Consider the following 22,673-nt stretch of genomic DNA (forward strand, 5'->3'; position numbering starts at 1 on the left):
GCGCACACACACACGTCATGTCATTTTGATGTCACAGTGGTAGGAGGAATCCACTCTTATTGTCAGCATACTGCTTACAACTCTGTCACCTACAATCCCTATTTGATAAAAAAAAAAAAAAGTCCACTACTCGCTGGACATTATGCTTCATTCTGGGTATGAGCAGTTATTCAAACAAGGCCCCAGCCAACCTTGAGTGGAGACACAACATACTTGAATGCCGTATGGAAAGCAAGAGAGCCCAAGGTCAGGTTGACTAGGAGAACATGAGGCTTGGAGTGGGGTAACCTGAGCTGTATATTAATAGTTGGGGTTTATGTCTTGCTTTCCCAGTGGGCAGGCATGAATAGCTGAGCACCTACTCACCGATCTCACAGCATCTAAGGGCTGTATTCTCACTAATTTTAGTCTGCCGGAAACTCGGATAAGAAAGTCCGCACCTGCAGCTGCTGGTGTCAGTACGGGTCCTCCTCCCAAGGTGACCATCACTGGCGGAACAGTCACTCTCGCAACATCTCCTTCCTCCAGAGGTCAGGGACGGAGTTTCGGTGGGGGATCTGTGTGTCTTCATGTGGTAAGTCCAGCTCCTAGTGGGGGGGGTCTTCTCACCCCGCTGAGAAGGCCCCCTCTCTCCCAGGCAGGAAAGCCTCCTTCCTCCTTCTTGGCCCTCTTTGAAGTGAAAGCAGGGTTATTCTCGTGGTTTCCTTAATCTGTGTACCAAGCAAGCAGGTTCCCCTCTGAAGGAGCAGGAGAGGAAGCAAGCTGCCTCTCCACCCAAAGGTGAGGCACCCTTGGCCCTTCCCGCGGTGAATGTGGCATGCTCAGGACAGGCTGGCTTGTCGGTTACTCACCTCACAGAAGCTGAAGGAAACCCACATGGCTCAGACTTTGGCTAAAAAGTGTGGAAACTATCTGCCCAAAGCGGCAAGTCAGGTCTCAAGTTTAGCTCCCTCGAGTTGGTTTCCAAGATCCAACTGACCGATGATTGCAGCCACAAGCACTGGGCCATCTTTCCGCTAACTTTTACCCCAATCTGCAACCCTCCACCTCCACCCCTGTCCACTCGCTCCCCTGCTGCTCCTACTGGCGTGTGTGTGTGTGTGTGTGTGTGTGTGTGTGTGTGTGTAAGAGGCACAATCGAAGCCACACATGATTCCTGACTCAACTACCTTTTCTAAGCAAGGCTATTCAGAGCATGGTCATAACAATAATAGCAATGAGTAGTAAAAGTAATACGAGAATCAGGCATTGTATGACATGATCATAGTTTTTAATCTATTTTCAAATTTCATCAGGGTAAGTCTATGAGGCAGGAACAAGTCACCCCACCCAGCCCCAGCGTGAACATGAGAACCCAGGCTTTCCCAGTGTGCCTCCCACCCACCCATCCTCAACCCTGTGTCCAGCAAGGAGGCTGGTCCTTGGGCATGGCCCAACCCAGCTTCCTTGCGAGCTGACTCTGCTAGCTCAGGGGACCAGAGCGTGGGAGAAGGGGGCACAGGTTTCTTGTCCACTCCTTTCCTCCGTGGAGAGCAGTTTTACACCTCTCTGGCCAGTAGATAGCGGGGCAGGCACACTTCCTCCCCTTGCTCACCCTCGGCAGCGTGTCACCTGGCGATGGCTGCCTACCGTCCCTGCATCTTGGTGCCTCTTGTCCTTGTTTGGTCCCTCAATCCCATCCTCACCTCCAGAGGGAGGCACCTCATTAAGGTCGCTTTTCCTGAACCAGTCTAAGGTGAATCGAGGTCCTACCAAGTTTCTGACTGACAGATGCAGTCTAAAATGGTGCCGACTGGCGAAGCAAGCTCAGGATTCACTAGGAATACAGAGAAAATGTAAACTGAGAATTTTACAAATGACAATGATAACGGCTATGAGAAAGTTGTTGAAGAAAATCAAAGGTCAATGTAAATACTTTTTATAAGATGTGATACTGTAGTAGGCTTTTTCTTTTTTTCTTTTATTCTGTTTTACTTTATTTTGTGCTGTGGTTTGAACTCAGGGCCTACGTGCTATCTCTTAGCTTTTATCACTTGAGGCTGGTGCTTTACTACCTGAGCCAATCTCAATTTCCAGCATTTTGGTAGTGAGGTGGAGATAAAAAGTCTCATGGACTTTCCTGCCTGGGCTAGCTTTCAACGACAATACTCGGACCTCAGTCTCCTGAGAAGCTAAGATTGCAAGTGAGAGCCACCAGTGTTAGGGTTTAAACTCAGGGCTTGGTACATATTCAGCTGGCTGGCTTGCTCAGCTGACTCTCAACCACTTGAACCACACCTTCGGTCTGGCTTTTTTTTTGTTGCCAGTCCTGGGACTTGAACTCAGGGTCTGAGCACTGTCGCTGGCTTCCTTTTGCTCAAGGCTAGCGCTCTACCACTTGAGCCACAGCACCACTTCTGGCTTTTTCTTTTTATGTAGTGCTGAGGAATCGAACCTAGGGTTTCATGCATACTGTTTTGTGAGATCTTCCATATTGGAAGAAAGGGGGGAGGAGGAGGAGGAGGAGGAGGAGGAGGAGGAGGGGGAGAAGGGAGGAGGAGGAGGAGGAGGAGGAGGAGGAGGAGGAGGAGGAGGAGGAGGAGGAGGAGGAGGAACCATCTAGTAAGACTGGGTAATTTGAATATATAAGATTGACCAGATTTCTTCACTCAGGACTTCTCAGAACATTGACATTGGAAACACATATTCAACTAGCCTTGTGTTCACAGGAAGAAACAGTTGGGGAAATAGTTCGTCCTGTAGGTGTCTATGATCATGTCAGATAGGCTGGCAAGGCAATTGAGGGGACACTGGCAGCTGTAAACAGAGCCTACTCCAAAACATGGCACAGAAAATCAGCCAGAATGTGAAAAAATCAGGGCAATGGGCACCTCGAGCGCCATCCTATAGTCACAGCACAAGTGGAGAAATGTGAGTGAAATCACAGTTATTATTGGACTAATATGACCTGTGAGGAAATAATGGTAAGCAGACACCAAACAGAAATTGGGATTCATATCCTGGAAAATATTGGAAACCTGGAGTAAAATTGCATGTTTAGTGTGTCTTGCTTATAATGATCAGCAAGCTATTTTAAGCTAATTATAACTTTTTTATCAGTACTGAGACTTGAATTCAGGGCCTTGTATTCCCACTCAGCTTGCTTTTTAACAGCTGGCACTGTAACACTTAAGCCTTGCCTCCAGTGCAGCTTTTTGCTGGTTAATTGGAGATGGAGTCCCTCAGACTTCTCTGTCTCATTTGGCTTCAAAATTCAGTCCTCTGGATCTCAGCCTCATAAACAACAAGGATTACAGGTATGAGCCATTAGCACATCTGGCTTAAGCTAATTGTAATTTTAAGCATTCATTTAGTCAATCATTTATTATGTAAACATTGAACCAACACTAAGAGCTTTCTAAAGCCAGGTGTGGTTGGCTCAATCTGCAATCCTAGCTACTCAGGAGGCTGAGCTCTGAGGATCATGATTCAAAGCCAGCTTGGGCAGAAAAGTCTGTGAGATTCTTTATCTGCAATTAACAACCAAAAAGCCAGAAATGGAGCGGTGGCTCAAAATGGTAGAACACTAGCTTTGAGCACAAAAGCTCAGGGACCGTGTCCAGGCCCTGAGTTGAAGCTCCAGCCCCTCCCTCCCTCCACCCTACCCCCTCACCCCCACCCCACCCCACCCCCCCATCCCCACCAACACACACACACACACACACACACACACACACACACACACACACACACACCAACAACAACAACAAAAGAGCTCTCTAGGAAAACTTTGAGGACTATAAAGGAAATTCCCTGAAAACAGCACGAAATTACACATTTATTTAGATAAGTGGAATTCTTAAGAAATTTCCCATTTGAGCTTGAAAATGAGTAGAATTTGCCAGAAGAGCCCTCATGAAAGACATTGAGTTCAAATATCCAGACTCCATACCTAACCACATAAAAGTTTACTTTGTAGGAGAGAAAAGAGAATCCAATATTCATGGATAGCTATCAACACATATTGAAAACAAAAGAATTTTCTGAAAGGCTTTTTAGAAATTTTAGAGTCAAACTTTTTTATATATCTTTTGTTTTCTTGGACATGAGGGTCAACATGTAAGTTTGAGAGCATCTTAGAGCCCGGCTCTAGCCTTTGGAGACTTCCTCTATGACCAGAGGAAGTGAGAAACACACAGTTATGTCAAAATATTTCTAATTTTCAATTTAGACTGATGCCCACAGTAGACAGAAAATTGCCAGGCCCCAAAGCCTCTTGCTCTTCCTGTTGGTTTCAGGTTACTGTACTCTTGAAAGCAGAATTAGAGTAAGCTTTACTTTGCTGTGTAGGTTTGTATTTTTTTTTTCTTCTCAAAGTACCACCTGTGCCAGTGTGATGATGTAACTCAAGGATATGTTATACAAATATTACATATTTTACATGATAGTTTATATTCAGAAAAATGACTCTAAACACTCAACACAAAATACTCTCTAACAAAAATGGGAATTTTTAGAAAGCTTCCAATGTAACACAAATATATATTATTTTGTTTTAATGATTTTTTAGTGGCTTGTAGCATTAGATTCTCTTTAAATATGGAATTTTTAACCATGTAAGGTTTTAATTCCAGCATTGCAAAAAAGTAACAACCTTTTACTGCCCTTAAAACAGTACACATATATATACATATACATATATACATATACATATATATACATATATGGACATGGAAGTAGCAGTGGTTCAATAGAGGCTTATCCAATGAGCAGATCGATAATGGCTTGAAGGAGACTGGTAGAGAAGACAAAGCACAATCGTGGTACCATATCAAACTCATTCATTCAGTAATTTTTCATGACCATTCACAGTAGGAATAATAGCTGTCTATTTCTATTGTTGGAGATATTAAGGTTTGAACTCAGGTCTAGTACTAGATAGTATTCTGCCATTTGAGCCACACCCCCAGCCATTTTTTTCACCTGAATTAGTTTTTAATACAGTCTCAATTTTCTCCTGGGGCAAGATTAGACCATAGTTCTTCCATCTATACTTTTTTCATAGCTGGGGTTACAAATATATATCACCATACTCAGCTTGTTAGTTGCGATAGGATCTCACAAATTAGTTGCCCAAGTTTGCTTGAACTATAATTTTCCTGACTTGTCCGGTAGCTGGGATTACAGATGTGAGCCACTGTGTCCAACCATCCAGTTAAACATTTGTTTTGTACTGCGTCCTATGCTGTGTCTGAACTGCAACACCCCTGATCTCAACTCTTGAGTGGTTAGCATTACAGGCATAAACCACTGATGCCTATCTCCAAACACATTTTAACCACTCAACTGCCATGCACATAAAAGTTATTCTCAAATACATTACCAGTAGGAAATTGAACTGTTTTTAAGAAGCAATGAAGTCCCTGCCACCCCCATTTCCTGGGGATAAGGAAGATGGATAAGTACAAAGGATAAAAAAAAACACAAAAACAGAATTTAAGCACAGCACAAGGAAGGGCACCTTGCTCTTTATACAAGACTTTCCTCTCGAAGTCCACCATACTCTCAAAATCTATCAGGATCGGTGTCCAGGTAGCTGTGACAAAGACAACCTAAGAGTTATACAACTAGTTAGCAACAGACCCTAAAACAGACAGGAGGCCAAGGCACATATGATAACTAAGATAGGCAAAGTCAGGCACCCCCCCCCACCCCCAGAGCCCAGCTACTACCTAGTAACCCTTGCTACTCAGGAGGCTGAGATCTGAGGATCATGGATGGAAGCCAGCCCACACAGATAGTCTGTGAGAAGATGATCTCCAATTAACCAGCAAAAGGCCAGAATGGAGATATAGCTCAAAGGGTAGAGTGCCAGTCTTGAATAGAAATGTTAAAGACTATCATCCAGGCCCTGAGTTCCAGCCCCAGTACCAGCACACACACACACACACACACACACACACACACACACACACACACACACACGACCGGCAAAACTTTTTTATTTTTTATTTTTACTGGGAGCAAGAGAAAGTAATCACTGATTGGAGTAGGGATGGGGCGCAGGCTGCCCTTGATTGTGGGGAATCCACCGTCATGAGCATGCTTTCAAAATATTTTCCTGTGGGGCTGGGGATGTAGCCTAGTGGCAAGAGTGTCTGCCTCGGATACACGAGGCCCTAGGTTCGATTCCCCAGCACCACGTATACAGAAAACGGCCAGAAGAGGCGCTGTGGCTCAAGTGGCAGAGTGCTAGCCTTGAGCGGGAAGAAGCCAGGGACAGTGCTCAGGCCCTGAGTCCAAGGCCCACGACTGGCAAAAAAAAAAAAAATATATATATATATATATATATATATATTTTCCTGTGCAAAGCATCCTGCTTGCCCGTGGTGGACTAAGGGGCAGTGACTCGATTCAGGAGCCGCTGGTCCCTGCTGTGGCATCTTGATCTCGCATGCACATCCTGGCTTGATCTGGGCCTCATCTAAGGCTGAAGGTCTGTTGGTGCTTGATTTGCCAAGAAAGCTTAAGGGTCAGAGTGAAAAAAACACAAGCAAGCAACAGGATAGGTCAACCTTGTATTATTATGCTCTTGAACAAAATATCTCTCAAAGGATGCACCTATCTACATTCTGAGCTGAGTAATGTCAGTCAACTCAAAAGTTGAGCCTGGTAAAGTAGTGTATGCACATTTGGAATACCAGCACTTGGGAGACAGCTGCAGGAGAATTGTGGACTTGAGGCCAGCCTGGGCTACATAGGGCGGGGGGAGGAGGGGGGAGGAGGAGGAGGAGGAGGAGGAGGAGGAGGAGGAGGAGGAGGAGGAGGAGGAGGAGGAGGAGGAGGAGGAGGAGGAGGAGGAGGAGGAGGAGGAGGAGGAGGAGGAGGAGGAGGAGGAGGAGGAGGAGGAGGAGGAGGAGGAGGAGGAGGAGGAGGAGGAGGAGGAGGAGGAGGAGGAGGAGGAGGAGGAGGAGGAGGAGGAGGAGGAGGAGGAGGAGGAGGAGGAGGAGGAGGAGGAGGAGGTGGAGGAGGAGGAGGAGGAGGAGGAGGAGGAGGAGGAGGAGGAGGAGGAGGAGGAGGAGGAGGAGGAGGAGGACAGACATGATAGGAACGCAATGATACTAAGCTCTTTATCTTGCTTTCTTCATCACCAGATAGCGTTAAGAGTCAGTCTTTTCAGCAAGAGCAGCTTTAACATTTCAGGTGAAAGACAAATACCGCAGTGACTTGGGATGAACAAAAGATGTGGTGGGCTTGAGGGAGGAAAGCCGGCTGGAGTGAGCAGAGGCCATCTCCCATTCTGGGATGGGACAGTCAATCTTCAAGAATGCAAAGATGCCCCAGCGGAGCAGTGGGCGTGGCTAACATTCCGTGGACTGTCAGTGCTTGAGGAACAGACTCATTTACATCTTGCCTTTCCAGAAGTGAGCTTTCATGTACAATTCATCCATTTGTCTTGGTTTTCTTCTCCAATGGTTTAGACACTGTAAGTTTATATCTGCTTTTATGTCTATCTTTATATTAACGGAGTACTGACTTTCAAAGGAAATGTCAGCCAAGACTAGGGAGATCTAAGGAAAATGTGCCCTGAAGATAGTAGGTAATACCAGGTCCCTGGAAAAAACACCGTAATAAAGTGTTTGGGACATTTCTAAGTAAAAGCTATTGCTAAAGCAAATACATCAGGCATGTCATTAACACCCTGGTGTGCAACCATTGGGTGCTAGGCTCTTCTCTTTGCAAGAACAGGGTTTGACAGGAAAACTGAAAGCCAGGCTCTTGACACACACACACACACACACACACACACACACTCATACACACACATCATCACCACCACCTCGGGTGGAAATCTCGCCTGACTATTCAACACCTGTGTGATTCTGAGCAGGATGAAACCTCTCCACACCCCCAGCCCTTACCATGAGTTGGGGGCCCAGGTGTCCCGCGCCCTGTCTAGCTGGCCGCTGGCTCCTCACCGATGCCAGTCTGCGTTCCCTCTATTCCTCCAGGGCGCTGGGGGAGAACAGCAAAGCTCTGGCACTGGATCCGCCAAGGGCACGGTCAGCACCAGCCAGCTTGAAGGCGCAGACCGCCGAGGCTCAGCCATCCGGAGGAGCCCCGCCAGCCAGCGGGGTGCCCCGGCTCCCCCAACCAAGGCCAAATCCAGGGCCTCCCCGGCCCCCACCGCAGTCGGCTGGTGCGGTGTCGCCCACGGAGCGCCGGGTTTCACCGCGTGGGGACGGTGGAGCTGGCCGGAGGCAGCCCGGCGCGCCCGAGCGTCCCGCGCGTCCCGCGCGCAGGTGCCCGGAGGCTCCGGGAGCGGCGGGCACGCAGCCTCGCGCGCCGGGCGGCGGGGAGCGGCCCGGAGGAGCGCTGTGTGCCGGCGCGGTGGACGCAGACTCCGGGCAGGACGGCCCCGCGTGGGTGCGGGGGCCCCGGCCCGGGCGGGTGCCCTCGAGCCCGGAGAGGGCTGCGATCCGCCGCCCGGGGCCCCCTGTGGGGGTGGGAGGGGGGGCCCGCTGGGCCGCAGGCCCTCGGGGCGGCTGGAGGCGGGCGGCGAGGGGAGGGGCGCGGGCTGCGGGCGGCGGCTGGGCCGGGGCGGGAGGCGGGGCGGGCGGGCCCGGGAGGCGCGGGCGGCGAGCGAGCGCGCGGCACTCGGAGGCGCGGCGGGGCCGGCATGGGAGCCGCGCGCGCCCTCCCCGCGCCCACACCTGTCTGAGCGGCGCTGCGAGCCGCGGCCCGGCGGGCTGCTCGGCGCGGGTGAGTGCGGGGCGCGGGGCGCCGGGAGGCTGGAGAGCGGGGACAAAGGGCCGGCCGGGGCGGCGCGAGCCGGGGGAGCTGCGGGGGGGGGGGGGGCAGCTGCCGTCCGAGGTCCGGGGCTGGGATCGGAGCCCGCAGGAGCTCCGGGGAGAGCCGGGTGGGCTAGCGGTCCCGCAGCCGGGCACGGGGAGGAGCACCCCCCACTGCCCCCATTCCCCACGCGCGCCCCGCCACTGCCACTCAGGTGCCCTGCGTTCACTCCTCCGGACGGTCCCATCACGTTCTGCACATTAATGTTTAACCTGGACACGTGATTGGGAACACACCTTAACCAGCCAGGGGAAGGGCGGCCGCGCCGGGCCGGGGCTGGGAGCGGAAAGCTCTGTCCGAACCACCTGCACGCTGGTGGGAGGAAGACACGGCCCCAACTTCCCCACTCACGTTCACGGTGAAGGCATAGACTGTTCAAGAGCTTTCCAAAGGAGAGGGGGGAGACCTGCTTAGATCAAGCAACGGCCACCCTTCCCCTCCAGGAAAAGAAAAAAAAAAAAGTTTGTTTTCAAACATCTCATGAGAAAGCAGCTGATAAAAACTCCTGTTTCTTTTATTACCCACTGGGGCAACACCCAGAGGAATTCCGAGACCGCCAGTGGTTGATGGAGAGCCCTGGGCTGGTCAGTGGGGCCGGCTTGCTTCTGCAAGGGAACTTGCGGGGGGGGGGGGGTGTCTCTGTGTGGACATTGGGACAGGTAGCCCCCCCTGCCAGAATTGTCCTCCCGTGGCTCCGTGGGAAGAGTTGAGTCAACTGTGGCCCTAGCCCCTAGAGCAAATTAGTATTGGGATATTTCTTGCACATTATGTAAAAATCCCACTTGTACGCCAGGCATTGGTCGCCTACACCTGTAATTCTGAGGACTGAGGTTCAAAGCCAGCCCGTGCTGGAAAGTATATGAGACTTATCTCCAACTAACCAGCAAAAAGCTGGAAGTGGAGCTGTGACTGAAGTGGTAGATTACCAGCCTTGAGTAGAAAGAAGAAACTAAGGTACAGTATCCAGACCATGAGTTCAAGCCTAATACCTCCACCCCCAAGAAAACCTACCCCTACCGGTACATGACAGCATTTAAAACAAGTCATACTTATCTTTTAAGACATCTTAATCGTAGAATGCAAGGGAAAGAAGAAACATAAAATGTCACAGAAGCCACTGTATTTGCTGCAAGTATTTGATCCTATACACACATCAGCATATGAACAAATCTTGTACATTTTTTTTAATTTCCTAAAGACCGATAGGAACTTGCCATGCTCTCCTGTGCCTGAAATGGGAAGGAAGCATTTTTCCAAACTAACTCATTTTCCCAAACTAACTGGCTCCTGCAGGTGGATGGTAAATGTGGGTGAGTTTTCCTGCCCATAGGGTTAAGTGCCAAAGTGCCCATTAGAGTGTCTGAGAACATTGTTGGCCCTGGTGTGCCCCATTTACGTCTCAGGTTCTCCACACATCTCTCTCATAGTTCCTTTAGGATCTTGATTCATGTGTAACTCTTTATTATGTGTAATTCTTTCGGACTCCAGGGAATGTGTTTCCCATAGTCTCACCATTGACAGTTTTATGCACTCTGTTCTTTTTCTGCTGCCAGGTTTGTCTCAGGACCATAGGGCTAAAACCCAGTAGAGTGAAAATTAAACTTGGAGCATGAGATTGTATTTAGAGTTGCTGGACTTGTAAGTGCCCTCCAGGTTCTTGTACAAAACTGTCATTCCTAAATTGTGATGTGGTTGGGTCTGTTTTGCCTGATCAGGTTCTGTGACTCAGGAAAAATGAATGTCAATTTGGGCTGAAGACGATTTAGGCATTTGCTTTAGGAATTAGCATGGTTTCACTGCTCAGAATCCTTAGCTTCAGATGTCACTAGCAGATCATAATCCTTCCAAGTGGTATCCCAAACTAGCATCTTCTTGCACTGTCTTGTGGTTCCTTTCTGTTGTCACTGTTTATAGTGGTCACAGGAATTCATAGTCTGTGCAATAGAGAATGGATGTCCAAAGGATTGGGTTTTTCCTCCCAGTACTTGTTTGCTGGAGGAGTTAAATCGTTCTCAATCACTGGCCCTCTTGAGGAGACTGGTGTTGTTGCAGCTTTGAAGATTTCAGTGTAGAACAAGAGATGGCAGTCTCCCTCAGGCCCAGTTTCCAAAGAGATTACTGTGATTTGCACATCAGATCATGGGTAAAGTCCCTTTGCTATAAGATCATTTGAAGGCTGAGGAAATGGGAGTGAGCTCATAAAGTATAAATCTATTGAGACACGGGCCAATGAGATACAACTCACTTTGCCCGGTAGAGCATAAAACGGGTAAACCCCTTGTGAGTCAGACACCCAGAATTAGAAAATAAATACACTTTTCTATTACTAAGCATGAGAAAAAAAATATTTGCCTACTTCTTTTTTCCATTCTGATTTACCATTTGGGTTAAGTGTTGCATGAAAACACTGTTGGAAACCTTTAAAACTTAGGGATACAAGGAATCTTTATCTTGTAAAGGCTTATAGACCTAAATTGTCTTCATCCAGCATTAGATAGAATTAGGATACATCCTGGAGTTCTTTTTTTTTTTTTTTTGGCTAGTACTGGGGTTCAAACTCAAGGCCCTAGACTTGCTAGGCTTGCTTGCTTAGCTGGTGCTCTATACTTAAATCTACATCCCAGCCCAGCTTTATGTTGGTTATTATGGAAACAGTTTCACAGACTTTCTGCCTGGCTTTTTGCAACTTTTTGCTGGTTGTTTTGAAGTTGGAATCTCACAGACTTTTTTGTCCGGTCTGGCTTTGAACCATGATCCTTCAGATCTCAGGTGTGAGCTGCCAGCTCCTGGCAACCTAACTTTCTAAGATGGGAGGTTTTGAGCCAGTTCACAGGCGGCTCACGCCTGTAATCCTAGCCACTCAGGAGGCTGAGATCTGAGGATCATGGTTCAAAGCCAGCCCAAGCAGACAAATCTGAGACTATTACCTCTAATTATCCAGCAAAGTACCAGAAGTGGAGGTGTAACTCAAGTGGTAGAGTACCTAGAGCAAAAAAGCTCAGACCCTGAGTTCTGTGTGGCACGTGTGTGTGTGCACGCACACACACACATACACACGAGATTTTTCTAGACAATTAATACAAGGATAAGGTGACCTATTTGTAAATATGACAGAGATATTAAAGTTATTCAACTCATGTGTTATCTTTCCGTGTGTGAGATTGGTAATGTCTTTAATACATCTACTTTCATTCTGAAGTGTCCAGTTTAAATGTGTATAACACAGGCTACCCTAGGGTGCAGAAAACTAGAAACAATAATTGTTTCTGAGTGAATTCTATTATCAAATCAGTTGAAAAATTAATGCAAAGCCCACCTAACGTTAAAGTCTCACAGTCATTCTTGGTATGTTATTGATGTGAATGAAGTATAAATTCCTCCAAGAAGACCCTTCTTGGATAGTAGGGTGTTTCACCTCTCTCCTTCCTATATGATCTCTCCTGTGTTTCACCTCTCTCCTTCCTATATGGTCTCTCTGATCGCATTCACACCCAGCCATTCCACCACTCATCCTATTCCCTTAGCTGCCCTCTGCTGGAATCTTTTATGGTGGGTTCTTTTGTTTGTTTTTGTTTTCCAAATTGGTATAGAAGTCTTATCTCCCAATTAGGGGATTTTTTCTTGTCCTTTGGCCCTACACTAACAGCCTCCATCATTCCCACAGCAAACTCTTTAGCAATAAACATCAAGGCAGACACTATAAGCAATCTAGCCCTAACCCAGACTTTTTTGATCTGATAAAATTTGAGAATCCTTGACTTGGGAAGACCAGTCAAAGAGATAATGTAGTTTAGGTTGCCATTCAGAGAATTCCAAATCCGCCTCTGATCAAGGGGGGTGAACAACTAAGAAAGCCTGGAACTTGAGTAGAGATCCAGTTCACATGCTGAAGCTGAGAACACACAACGTGAGCTGTTCATTTTCGACCAGCTCTTTGAAACCCTAATCAATTTGGAATAATTTGGCGTGCACTACTTTCTAAAAGTAATGTGCATTCATTTCTACATGTGAATTTAAATCTTTTAGCATGCAATTTTATAACTTTCAGAGACATAGAGAAACTTTAAGCAAGACAAAATGCTGTCAGACAAGGTTTTATCACATAAATCAATAGGGAACTTAGTGCTTCTGCTGGCTGCTGGTGGCTCATGCCTATAATTCTAGCTGCTCAGGACACTGAGCTCTGAAAAGTGAGGTTCAAAGCCAGCCCTAGCAGGCAAGTCCATGAGATCCTCACCTCCAGTTAACTACATAAAAGCTAGAAATGGAACTGTGACTCAAGTGATAAAATGCCAAGCTTGAGTGGAAAAGCAAAGGGCAGTATCTAGGCCCTGAATTCAAGCCGCACTAACCACACACACATACACACACGCACACGCACACACACAGCTGGGCCTAACAAGTTCAAACTTTATCTTGCCCTGTTGGTTTATCAATTTCTTTTGTCCTAGATGGCTGACTCCTTCCTCACGCTTGGCTAAGTAAGCAGTTTAAGTTGAAAGGACTCTGAATTAATAAGAGTCTATCATACACTAGGCTCTGTAGAATTTTCCACTCGCATTCTGTGATTTGTAAGTGATCGCAAAAGTTCTTGGCACGTAATCATCTACCGTTTTGCCAAAGGCTCCTCTGTACTGAGTGGCTGGAGTAAGAAGGTTGGGTGGTCCGGTTGACAAGTGTTTGCATCCCATCCCTCCGTACCCTGTACCTTGCATGAACTGGTTTCTAAAAACATTGTGTCTTTTTCATAGACTAAGAAAAAAAGTGGGCACACGTGAATTGGGGCATACTCCACCACCTTTGAAAGAATTTACATAAGCAAGGATTCAAGCATTTGGAAAACCTGAGAGGATTAATTCATTAAGACAAGGTTCCTAGATGGAATCTTTAAAGTGTGTTTGTACTCACTTCAGACTTTTTCCTGCGATTTTCTATCCTGACACCCTTATCAACTGGACCATTTCAGTTTGGGGGAGGAAAAAGATAAAGCCAAACCAACTACTCTGGAGACTGAGGTCCAAGGGTGGCCATCGCCAGCTTGGACAGAAAAGTCAGTGAGACACTTAAAAAGCTGGACATGGCGCTGTGGTTTCAAATTGCCAGCCTTGAGCAAAAAAGCCAGGTGAGACCATGAGACCATGAGTTCAAGCCCTAGCAGAGAGAGAAAGAGACAGAGACAGAGAGAGACAGACACACACACAGAGACACACACAGAGAGAAAGCCAAATAAAACTATAATAATTTTGATACAATTGGTTGCTCAAACTCCTATTCTTAGAACCTAATCAGTGTACAGATTTCAGATTTGGGATTCAAAGATCTGTATTCTAGATGATAACACCAGCCCATCATTTCTTCCTGCATATTGAAAATATTACACACCACTTACAATAAATACATAACCTAGTATCTCATCTCCTATCTTTTCTCCCAAGAATCATATTTTAAAAGCAAGATGCTTTGCAGCTTGGACTTCTGGATTCTGTGCCTCCTTTCCTAAGATAAGCTGAAACAAAACTTGGTACGGCACATCTGCTCAGTGTTAGCAGAATTAACATTCTCCCCATTAGTCAAAGGGGGGGGGGGGAAGAAATGGTGTTCTGAGCCTGAGATACAATATGTAAGAGACACCTCATTCCTTTTAGTCCATGTCATACTTGAGAGGCATTCTGGAGTGTTGCAGGGGAGGACATTCCGTCACTTAGGTATCACCGTCCATAAAGAAAATGTTCAAACTCTGGAAGAGCTCAAGAGCTGGGTCCCCAGCCAGTAGATGGCGGACCCAGGCCCTGATCCAAGCCTCACAGGTCTCCCGCGGGCTATCCCATTGCCAAGTTTCCATGGCCGGGGAGGATTCTACTGGTCCCACCGTGCCCTCCCTACTCTGCTCAGAACCTTTAGTCTTAGCAAAACCAACAAGCGCAAGCATTTGTGTACATGTATCCATGCACTTTAAAGACTTAAATAATTAGCCAGGCACTGGTGGCTCATGCCTGTAATTATAGCTACACAAGAGGCTAAAATCTGAGGCTTGAACTTCTATACCAGCCCAGGCAGGAACGTCCATAGACTCTTATCTCCAGTGAACCAGCAAATAGCCAGAAGTGGAGCTGTGGCTCACATGGTAGAGTTACATACTTGTGCTGAAATAAAGCTAAAGGACAGTGTCTGGCCCCTGAGTTCAAGCCCTAGTACCTGCACAAAAGGAGGAAAGGAAGGGAAGGGAGGAAATTAAAGGTATTTCTTCTCCAGAAATAAGCTAGGGACTCTTACTTAGATCTAGAGAAGTTGACTGTCAAGGAATTAATAAATTCCTGGTGTGTGTGTGTGTGTGTGTGTGTGTGTGTGTGTGTGTGTGTGTTGTGTGTGTGTGTGTGTCAGTCCGGGGGGCTTGGACACTGTCCCTGAGCTGTTTTATTTTTTTTTTTTAATCAAGGCTAACTCTCTATCACTTAAGCTACAGCTTCACTTCTAGATTTTGGGTGGCTAATTGGAGACAAGAATCTCATGGACTTTCCTGGGCTGGCTTTGAACCTCAATCCTGAGATTTTAGCCTCATGTATGGCTAGGATTATGGGCATGAGCCACCATTGGCCGGCAGGAATTGCCTTTTTCTGGACCTCACTCCTGTCTTTCTCCTCCCTATTTTCCTTGACAGAAGTGGAATTCAAGAGGCAGAATAGAGCAGAATGATTCTCAAGTGAGTGAAACACACTTATTTTAGAAATCCACCATGTGGATGTTTTGAATGAAGATTAGCGCTTAGGACTGGACCAGCTCAGATCGGTGGGAGGTTCCTGTTAAAGACATAAGCAAGCACGGGGTACCCAGAAGCTTCGTGCCTCTGACAGGAAGATAATAAAAAGAACCGAATCCCCCCCTCTTGAGCGTACCCCCTTCCTGTGCTGGGGTGCACGGCTGTGCGGCTCATGCTGTCTGTGGATTCAGCTGAACCCAGCAGGCTCCCAGCCGGGCAGAGCTCACAGAAGCTCCAACGGTGATGAGTACTTTGAGCCTTCTGCACTGCTGTTGTTCTTGTGGGGGGTGATTGAAGGCAAACTCCTGTATTTGGTACACAGAGCCCATCATCACCGGACCCCAGCCCACGCCCCCCCCCCCCGCCTCTGCCCCACACTTGATGCACACGGTGGAATCGCGAGTGACTTGCCCAGACACGCATTTCCCTGCACTCACACACCCCTGGCTCCCTCCGTGTCACCTTCTGTCTCTCTTACCTTACGCAACTTCCATGCAACTTCACACATCCCTTCCCTCAGAGCCCCTCCTTGGTTCTTCTTCCCACATCGGATTTTACCCCTTTGTCTGAGCTCCCACCTCACTCCTGTAAAGTCACCACGAATCAGTCCACCTCCTGATTATTCATCCAGCATAGGCCCCACGTTAAGGCAACACATTACCTGAGAACACAGGTGACCACCTGAACAAAACAGCATTATTCTTTATAAATTCGTAACTCATGAATAGTATCTTACTGTCGTACCTGTTGCACTATGATAGCTTTCATTCTTGGACAAAGATCTTGTTAGTGTTCCACGTAATCCAAACACATGAGTATATTAATAAAATTAAAATGTCAAAATCCAAACACAAGTGGAATGTTTTTGATGGCTAGAGGCCTGCTTTCTCTGGGACTAAAGCGATGATGGGCAATACCTGTCTAAAGTGAAAGCAAGGAGCTCCCAAATGCACCCCTCGTGTGCACAGTAGGAGTCTCGGCCCCTGTGGGACTGTCCCCGCGAATGCCTTGGTCACCCCGTCAGACAGGTGATTCAGAATGACTTTATCAATGACAAGTCACCCTAAAAATCTTCCAAACGCCTATGCTACTGAACATGAGAGAGACAAGGGAAAGCGAGGCAAGAGGGACAGGGGGACACGGCTTAGAATCAAGCGAAAGCAAGCCCAGATCACACGGCAAGCGGGGGCTGCAGGTGGCTGAGACGTTTCGGGAGGATGTCCGTGGGGGCCGCGGCTTCTGGGGGGCTCCTCCCCCCGCATCCCCGACGGCCACGCCGCCGGCCTGGCCCAGCTCTCCTGACCCGCTTGCTTCTGTTTCTACAGAATGGTGCCCAGCATGGCGGGGCCCCCGGGACGCCTCCTCTTCCTGGTCCTCCTCCCGCTCGGTGTGGCGGGGCAGGGGGCTCCCCACGGTGCGTCCTGGAAACCCACCTGGCCCGCCTACCGCCTCCCCGTGGTCTTGCCTCAGTCTACCCACACCCTAGCCAAGCCGGACTACGGGGCCGAAGCCAAGCTGGAGGTGTCGTCCCTGTGCGGACCCGAGTGCCACAAGGGCGCGCCCCTGCCCACGTACGAGGAGGCCCGGCAGTACCTGTCGTACGAGACCCTCTACTCCAACGGCAGCCGCACCGAGACGCGCGTGGGCATCTACGTGCTGGGCCCGGCGGCGCGGGGCGCGCGGGCGGCGGGGCGGGCCCGGGCCAAGCGGCAGATCTACGGCCACGACAGCAGGTTCAGCATCTTCGGCAAGGACTTCCTGCTCAACTACCCGTTCTCCACGTCCGTGAAGCTGTCCACGGGCTGCACCGGCACGCTGGTGGCCGAGCGGCACGTGCTCACCGCGGCGCACTGCATCCACGACGGCAAGAGCTACGTGAAGGGCACGCAGAAGCTGCGGGTGGGCTTCCTGAGACCCCGGCACCCCAAAGACGGGGCCCGGGGCGCCCCTGCCCACCCCCGCAACGCCACGGCCGCCGGGCCCGAGGCCCTGCGCTTCCAGTGGATCCGCGTGAAGCGCACGCACGTGCCCAAGGGCTGGATCCAGGGCAACGCCAACGACCTGGGCATGGACTACGACTACGCGCTCCTGGAGCTCAAGAAGCCGCACAAGAGGAAGTTCATGAGGATCGGGGTGAGCCCCCCGGCCAAGCAGCTGCCCGGGGGCAGGATCCACTTCTCCGGCTACGACAACGACCGCCCGGGCAACCTGGTGTACCGCTTCTGCGAGGTCGGGGACGAGACGCACGACCTGCTGTACCAGCGCTGCGACGCGCAGCCCGGCGCCAGCGGCTCGGGCGTCTACGTGCGCATGTGGAGGCGGCCGCAGCGCCGCTGGGAGCGCAAGGTCATCGGCATCTTCTCGGGCCACCAGTGGGTGGACATGAACGGCTCCCCGCAGGACTTCAACGTGGCCGTGAGGATCACCCCGCTCAAGTATGCCCAGATCTGCTACTGGATCAAAGGAAATTACCTCGACTGCAGGGAGGGGTGAGGCCGCTCTGCACCCCCCACCCCCACCCCCACCCCCAGGCCCTGCCCGTCTTTAGGTGGGAGAGGCCCCTTCTGCCCTGGGCTCCTGCACACGCGTGTGGTGTGTGTAAGATTCCAACATGACCAGCTTTCTCACTAAAAGCTGGTGTGTGTGTGTATCACATCCCTCCAGTACACAGTTTTGAAAACATACTTAGGCATCGAGATTTTTTTTTTCTTTCTGAAAAGCACAGGTGTGGGACAATAGGGAATATTTGGCAATTAAGTTAATCACGTATTTTTTGAGGACTTCCATTTTTAGTTCGTCTGAGCTCGTCTCTAAGGTTTCTATTAAATATGTGGCATACAGGCATATGAATACGTATGTTTGTGTTTGTATGTGTTTTCTTCTGAGATACCTTGTTTTTTTTTTAAAAAAAATCACCTGTTAGTCTTCCAGATGGTAATATTCCCACTGCACATCATTTTAAGAACTTCCACAATACTTAGGCAGGGAGTTATAATTGTTTAGGCTTGGAGGCATTTGCATAATAGTTCTTATACAGTAAACAATAATTTGTTGGCTGTGTTGATACTCGTAGTAGATTGTACCTAATAGCAAACCAACACCCCAAGCAAGCTACCCTTACTTTTGAAAACAGTTTCTCTTCCAAGACTGTTGTTCTGCTTTGTGGGAAGTCTGCAGATGACTCTGCCAACTTTCCAGTCACACCAGAGTGGGCAGGATCCTTTATGCCAATTCCTTCACTTAACATGATTTCAATCACCTTTTTAAGACCTAGCTCATTTTCAAAAGATGATCGTTGGGGCCTAATTAGAACAGACTGTAATCCTTCCCACCTAACAGTGGGGTCACAATAAAAATAATTATGCCATTTTACCCCTGGAGTGCAGCACATCTGATGTTTTATCATTTGGATGGAGTAACTTCAAATGAATTAAATTCCAGAGAACAATGGATGCATTGTTCTGCAGAGGTCACTACAAAATAACCACTTGTTTTAAGCTTGGCACAGTCATTGAGCCTAATCACAATCATTCTGCATAGTTTTCCATGTGCCTTCTGAGAGCTGTATACTTGTTCCATCTAGAAACTTCTCTCACTACACTCATTTTGTAGTAAAATTACTTGAAAGTTGCTTTAAGCAAAACCAGTGTGGCTTTTTCTTCCTGGTCTTAAAAGGGCCCCTTTCTCTGGAATGCTCTAGGCTACATATAAGCAGAGAAACAGGGAGAATGCAAAGTGAACCAGGATCTGCTCTCTGGTGAAGGTTTTATAAACACAATAATCATCATACATAGCGACTGACTTATTCTATGTTTTCTTATTATGGCTCTCAGACTCTCAGTACTTCTCTCTATCTGCAGTGGGTTTTTTGTTTGTTTGTTGAGCTTGAGGCAGGTGTTCTGTGTTGTACTCTGAGTAATTCTCACTTGGATTGGGACAGTGAGGGCACTGTCACTTTGCATTCTCCTGGCAGCTCGTTTCTTGTGCTTTTCAAAAAAGGGGCATCCTCCACAGGCACTCAGACAATGCCACAGGCCTTCAAGTCACACAGGAAATACAAGGCATGCGGGGCCAGTAGCTCATGCCTATAATCCTAGCAATGCAGGAGGCTGAGATCTGAGAATAACAGTTCAAAGCTAGACCCAGCAGGAAAGTCCATGAGACTCTTATCTTCAATTAACCACCAAAAAAAAAAAAAAACCAAACAAAAACAAAACAACTAGAAAGGGAGGTGTTGCTCAAATGGAAGATACTACCTTGAGTGGAAATAGCTAAGAGACAGCATTCAGGACCTGGTTTTAAGCCCCAGTACCAGCACAAAGAATATAGAACAGAATAAAATAAAATAAAAGCATAGCAGGGAGATACAGCACTGCCCCAAAACTTCTGCATCCCAGAACAATTTGCTTTGCAGTCTTAAAAGGAAGAAGAGAGGCCTCCACCCCTAGGTCCACTCAAGAAACACAGCTAGTATGACCAAGGCAGATGAACAAGAAGACGGTGGCAGGAGAGAGACTCAAGGTAAGATGGTGGCCAGCAAAGACAGGAGGTAAGAATTCTCCCCAAGTGCCAGTAGCTCATGCCTATAATCCTAGCTACTCACAAGGCTGAGATCAGAGACTCAGAGTTCAAAGCCAACCTGGGAAGAGGTCTCCATCTCCTAGTAACCACCAAAAAAAGCTGCCCTGAAAGGAGACATGATACAAGTGGTAGAGCACTAGCCATGAGCCAACAAGCTGAGTAAGGTTGAGACCTTCAGTTTAATCCCTAGTACTAGAACACACACACAGAGAGAGAGAGAGAGAGAGAGAGAGAGAGAGAGAGAGAGAGAGAGAGTTCTAGAAATGACTTCAGAATGTATTCTACTTTCTAGGACATTTTAATCGGAGACCTAATGAGATCTAATAAAGAACATGAAATGGAGTAGGCAAAGGGTCTAGGGATTGCAATAATTTAGCAATTCATGCAATTTTTTGAATTTCTTTTCAAATAAAAGAGCCCACCTGGACAACAAGTTAAGAAGACTCCATCTCAACCAAAAATTGGATATGATGAGCAATCACAACAACAAACAGGTGAACTTCTGCCCTTTTGGCTCTCTGACCCAACACCATGGCAGTTGTCAAGAAAAAGTGTCTTACAAAAAAAAGGCAGCAAAAGGGAGCCAAGAAGAAAGTGGTTGATCCATTTCCTAAGCAAGACTGGGTATGACGTAAAAGCACTGTCCATGTTCACTAAGAAATATCGGGGAAAGACTAGTCATGAGGACCCAGGGAACCCAAATCACCTCACGGGTCCGGTGTTCGAAGCGAGCCTCGCTGATTGGCAGAATGATGAAGCCACAATGAGAAACTTCAAGCTCATGACCCAGGATGTTCAGGGCAAGTACTGCCTGGCCAACCTCCATGGCATGGATCTCACCTGAGACAAAATGTGCTCCGTGGTCAGGCAGCGGCAGACCACCGCGGGAGCGTCCAGACTGCAGCGGGTCACCTGCTCCGTCTGTTCGGTGTTGGCTTTCCTAAGAACGAAAACTCAACAATCCGATCCGCAAAGCCTCCAGTGCCCCGCATCAGCAGGTCCGCCAGACCCCCGAAGAAGATGATGGGCCCCATGGCCCGGAAGTGCAGACAAGTGACTCCAAAGACGTTGTTAACACACTGATGGCCGCCATCACTGGGAAAGGCATGGGTAGGGCTGGCCGTCTATCTATCCCCCCTCAGGATGTCTTTGCTAGAAAAGTAAAAGGGCCGAGGGAGCCCAAGTTGCAATTGGGAAAACTCATGGAGCTTCACGGTGAAGGTGGTAGTTCTGGAAAAGCTACTGGGGACCAGAGCGCTGCCAAAGTGGAGCGAGCTGATGGGTAGGAACCACCAGCCCCCAAATCCACTGAAAATTCAGAGTTTTAATAGTGACAAGTGAAAGGCCTATTTGTGATGGTTTGCATCTCCAAAAAACAACAACAACAACAAAAAAAAAAAAAGTTAGGTGGGTAACCCTAGCTACGGAGGAAGTTTAAACAGGAGGGTTTCAGTCCAGGGCTGGCCTTGTTTTTGTTTTTTACAAAACATAAATTCTTATCTCAAAAAATAACTAAAGCAAAACAGGGCTAGGTGTCTGGCTCAGGTGGTAGAGTGCTTGCCTAGTAAGTGTGAGCCCTAAGTTCAAATCCTAGACGTGCCAAAGAGAAATCAAAAGGAAAATAATAGAATTTATGTTTTATTATGTAATGTTAAAACACAGTTACAAAACACAGTTTTTAAATATTTTTAATGGCAGGAAGAAGTCTCTGAAGGTGAAAATGTCCCGGGCTCTCTGAAGTCATTGTGCAGTGTTGATTCGCATTTTATAGTATCACTTTTGGAGCTAATTAAAGAATGGATTGTAGAGGATGGAAATAGAAAAACTAGTAATTTGGGGAAGAAAAAGAGGTAGATTTGATTAAGGTAGAAGAGAATATTGAATAGCAATCACCTAGAATAGAGTATATGTTGATAGTAAGGTCCACATAAATACACTATGTTTTTTAAAAAGAAAGAAAAGAGCAATTAAGAATGATTCTGTGGGCTAGGGATAAAGCCCAGGGGACCATGTCTGCACGAGCCCCTTGGTATGACCCCCAAGTTCAATCCCATGACAAAAAAGGGGAGACTCCTATGTTTGGGGCCTATACATCCATGTAGAATCCAGATGCTATTTGCAGAGAGCGGGAAGATAGCTAGGTTTGGGATGTGCTGAAAATCAAGATTTCTCTTGTTGACTATATTACATTTAAACCAGACACCCAAGTGGTGCTGTGTAATCTTTGATGACAGGAAAGCTCAGCATGAAGATCTTTTTGTTTTTAGTAGTTCGTCTACTTTGACACTTTAAAGGAATTCAAGCAGCAGAACACTCAGTTTGAACATATATGGAACATTCTTCAAGACAGACCATATGCTAGGTCATAAAACAAGTTTTGATACATTTATTTGATTTTATTTCTATTACATTTAAATAGTTGTGCAAAGGGTTTTCAAGTGAGCGTGTCAGTTTATGAGTTCATTGCATCTTGATCAGTGGTGATCTCTCCCATCTCTCCCAA

At 47.7% G+C, this 22,673-nt stretch overlaps 1 protein-coding gene and 1 pseudogene across 4 annotated transcripts; both read left to right on the forward strand.

Moving 5' to 3' along the window:
- The first annotated feature begins 500 nt into the window (after positions 1-500).
- Positions 501-19,311, forward strand: Prss23 (serine protease 23). 4 transcript variants are annotated; one of them, XM_048360401.1, is made up of 3 exons: positions 8,629-8,742; positions 15,491-15,532; positions 16,915-19,311. In XM_048360401.1, exons 2-3 carry the CDS (start codon positions 15,522-15,524, stop codon positions 18,080-18,082), a joined length of 1,179 nt encoding a protein of 392 aa, XP_048216358.1. In that variant the 5' UTR covers positions 8,629-8,742; positions 15,491-15,521; the 3' UTR covers positions 18,083-19,311. The 4 variants fall into 4 exon arrangements, with proteins under 4 accessions (XP_048216361.1, XP_048216359.1, XP_048216358.1 ...); XM_048360404.1 differs by lacking the exons at positions 8,629-8,742; positions 15,491-15,532 and adding an exon at positions 501-574; XM_048360402.1 differs by lacking the exon at positions 15,491-15,532 and having other exon boundaries at positions 8,611-8,742.
- Positions 19,312-20,074: 763 nt separating this feature from the next.
- LOC125361990 lies at positions 20,075-21,498 on the forward strand (annotated as a pseudogene).
- The last annotated feature ends 1,175 nt before the right edge of the window (positions 21,499-22,673 follow it).

This window comes from Perognathus longimembris, chromosome 13 (assembly GCF_023159225.1).
Source record: "Perognathus longimembris pacificus isolate PPM17 chromosome 13, ASM2315922v1, whole genome shotgun sequence".
Lineage (NCBI taxonomy): Eukaryota > Metazoa > Chordata > Mammalia > Rodentia > Heteromyidae > Perognathus > Perognathus longimembris.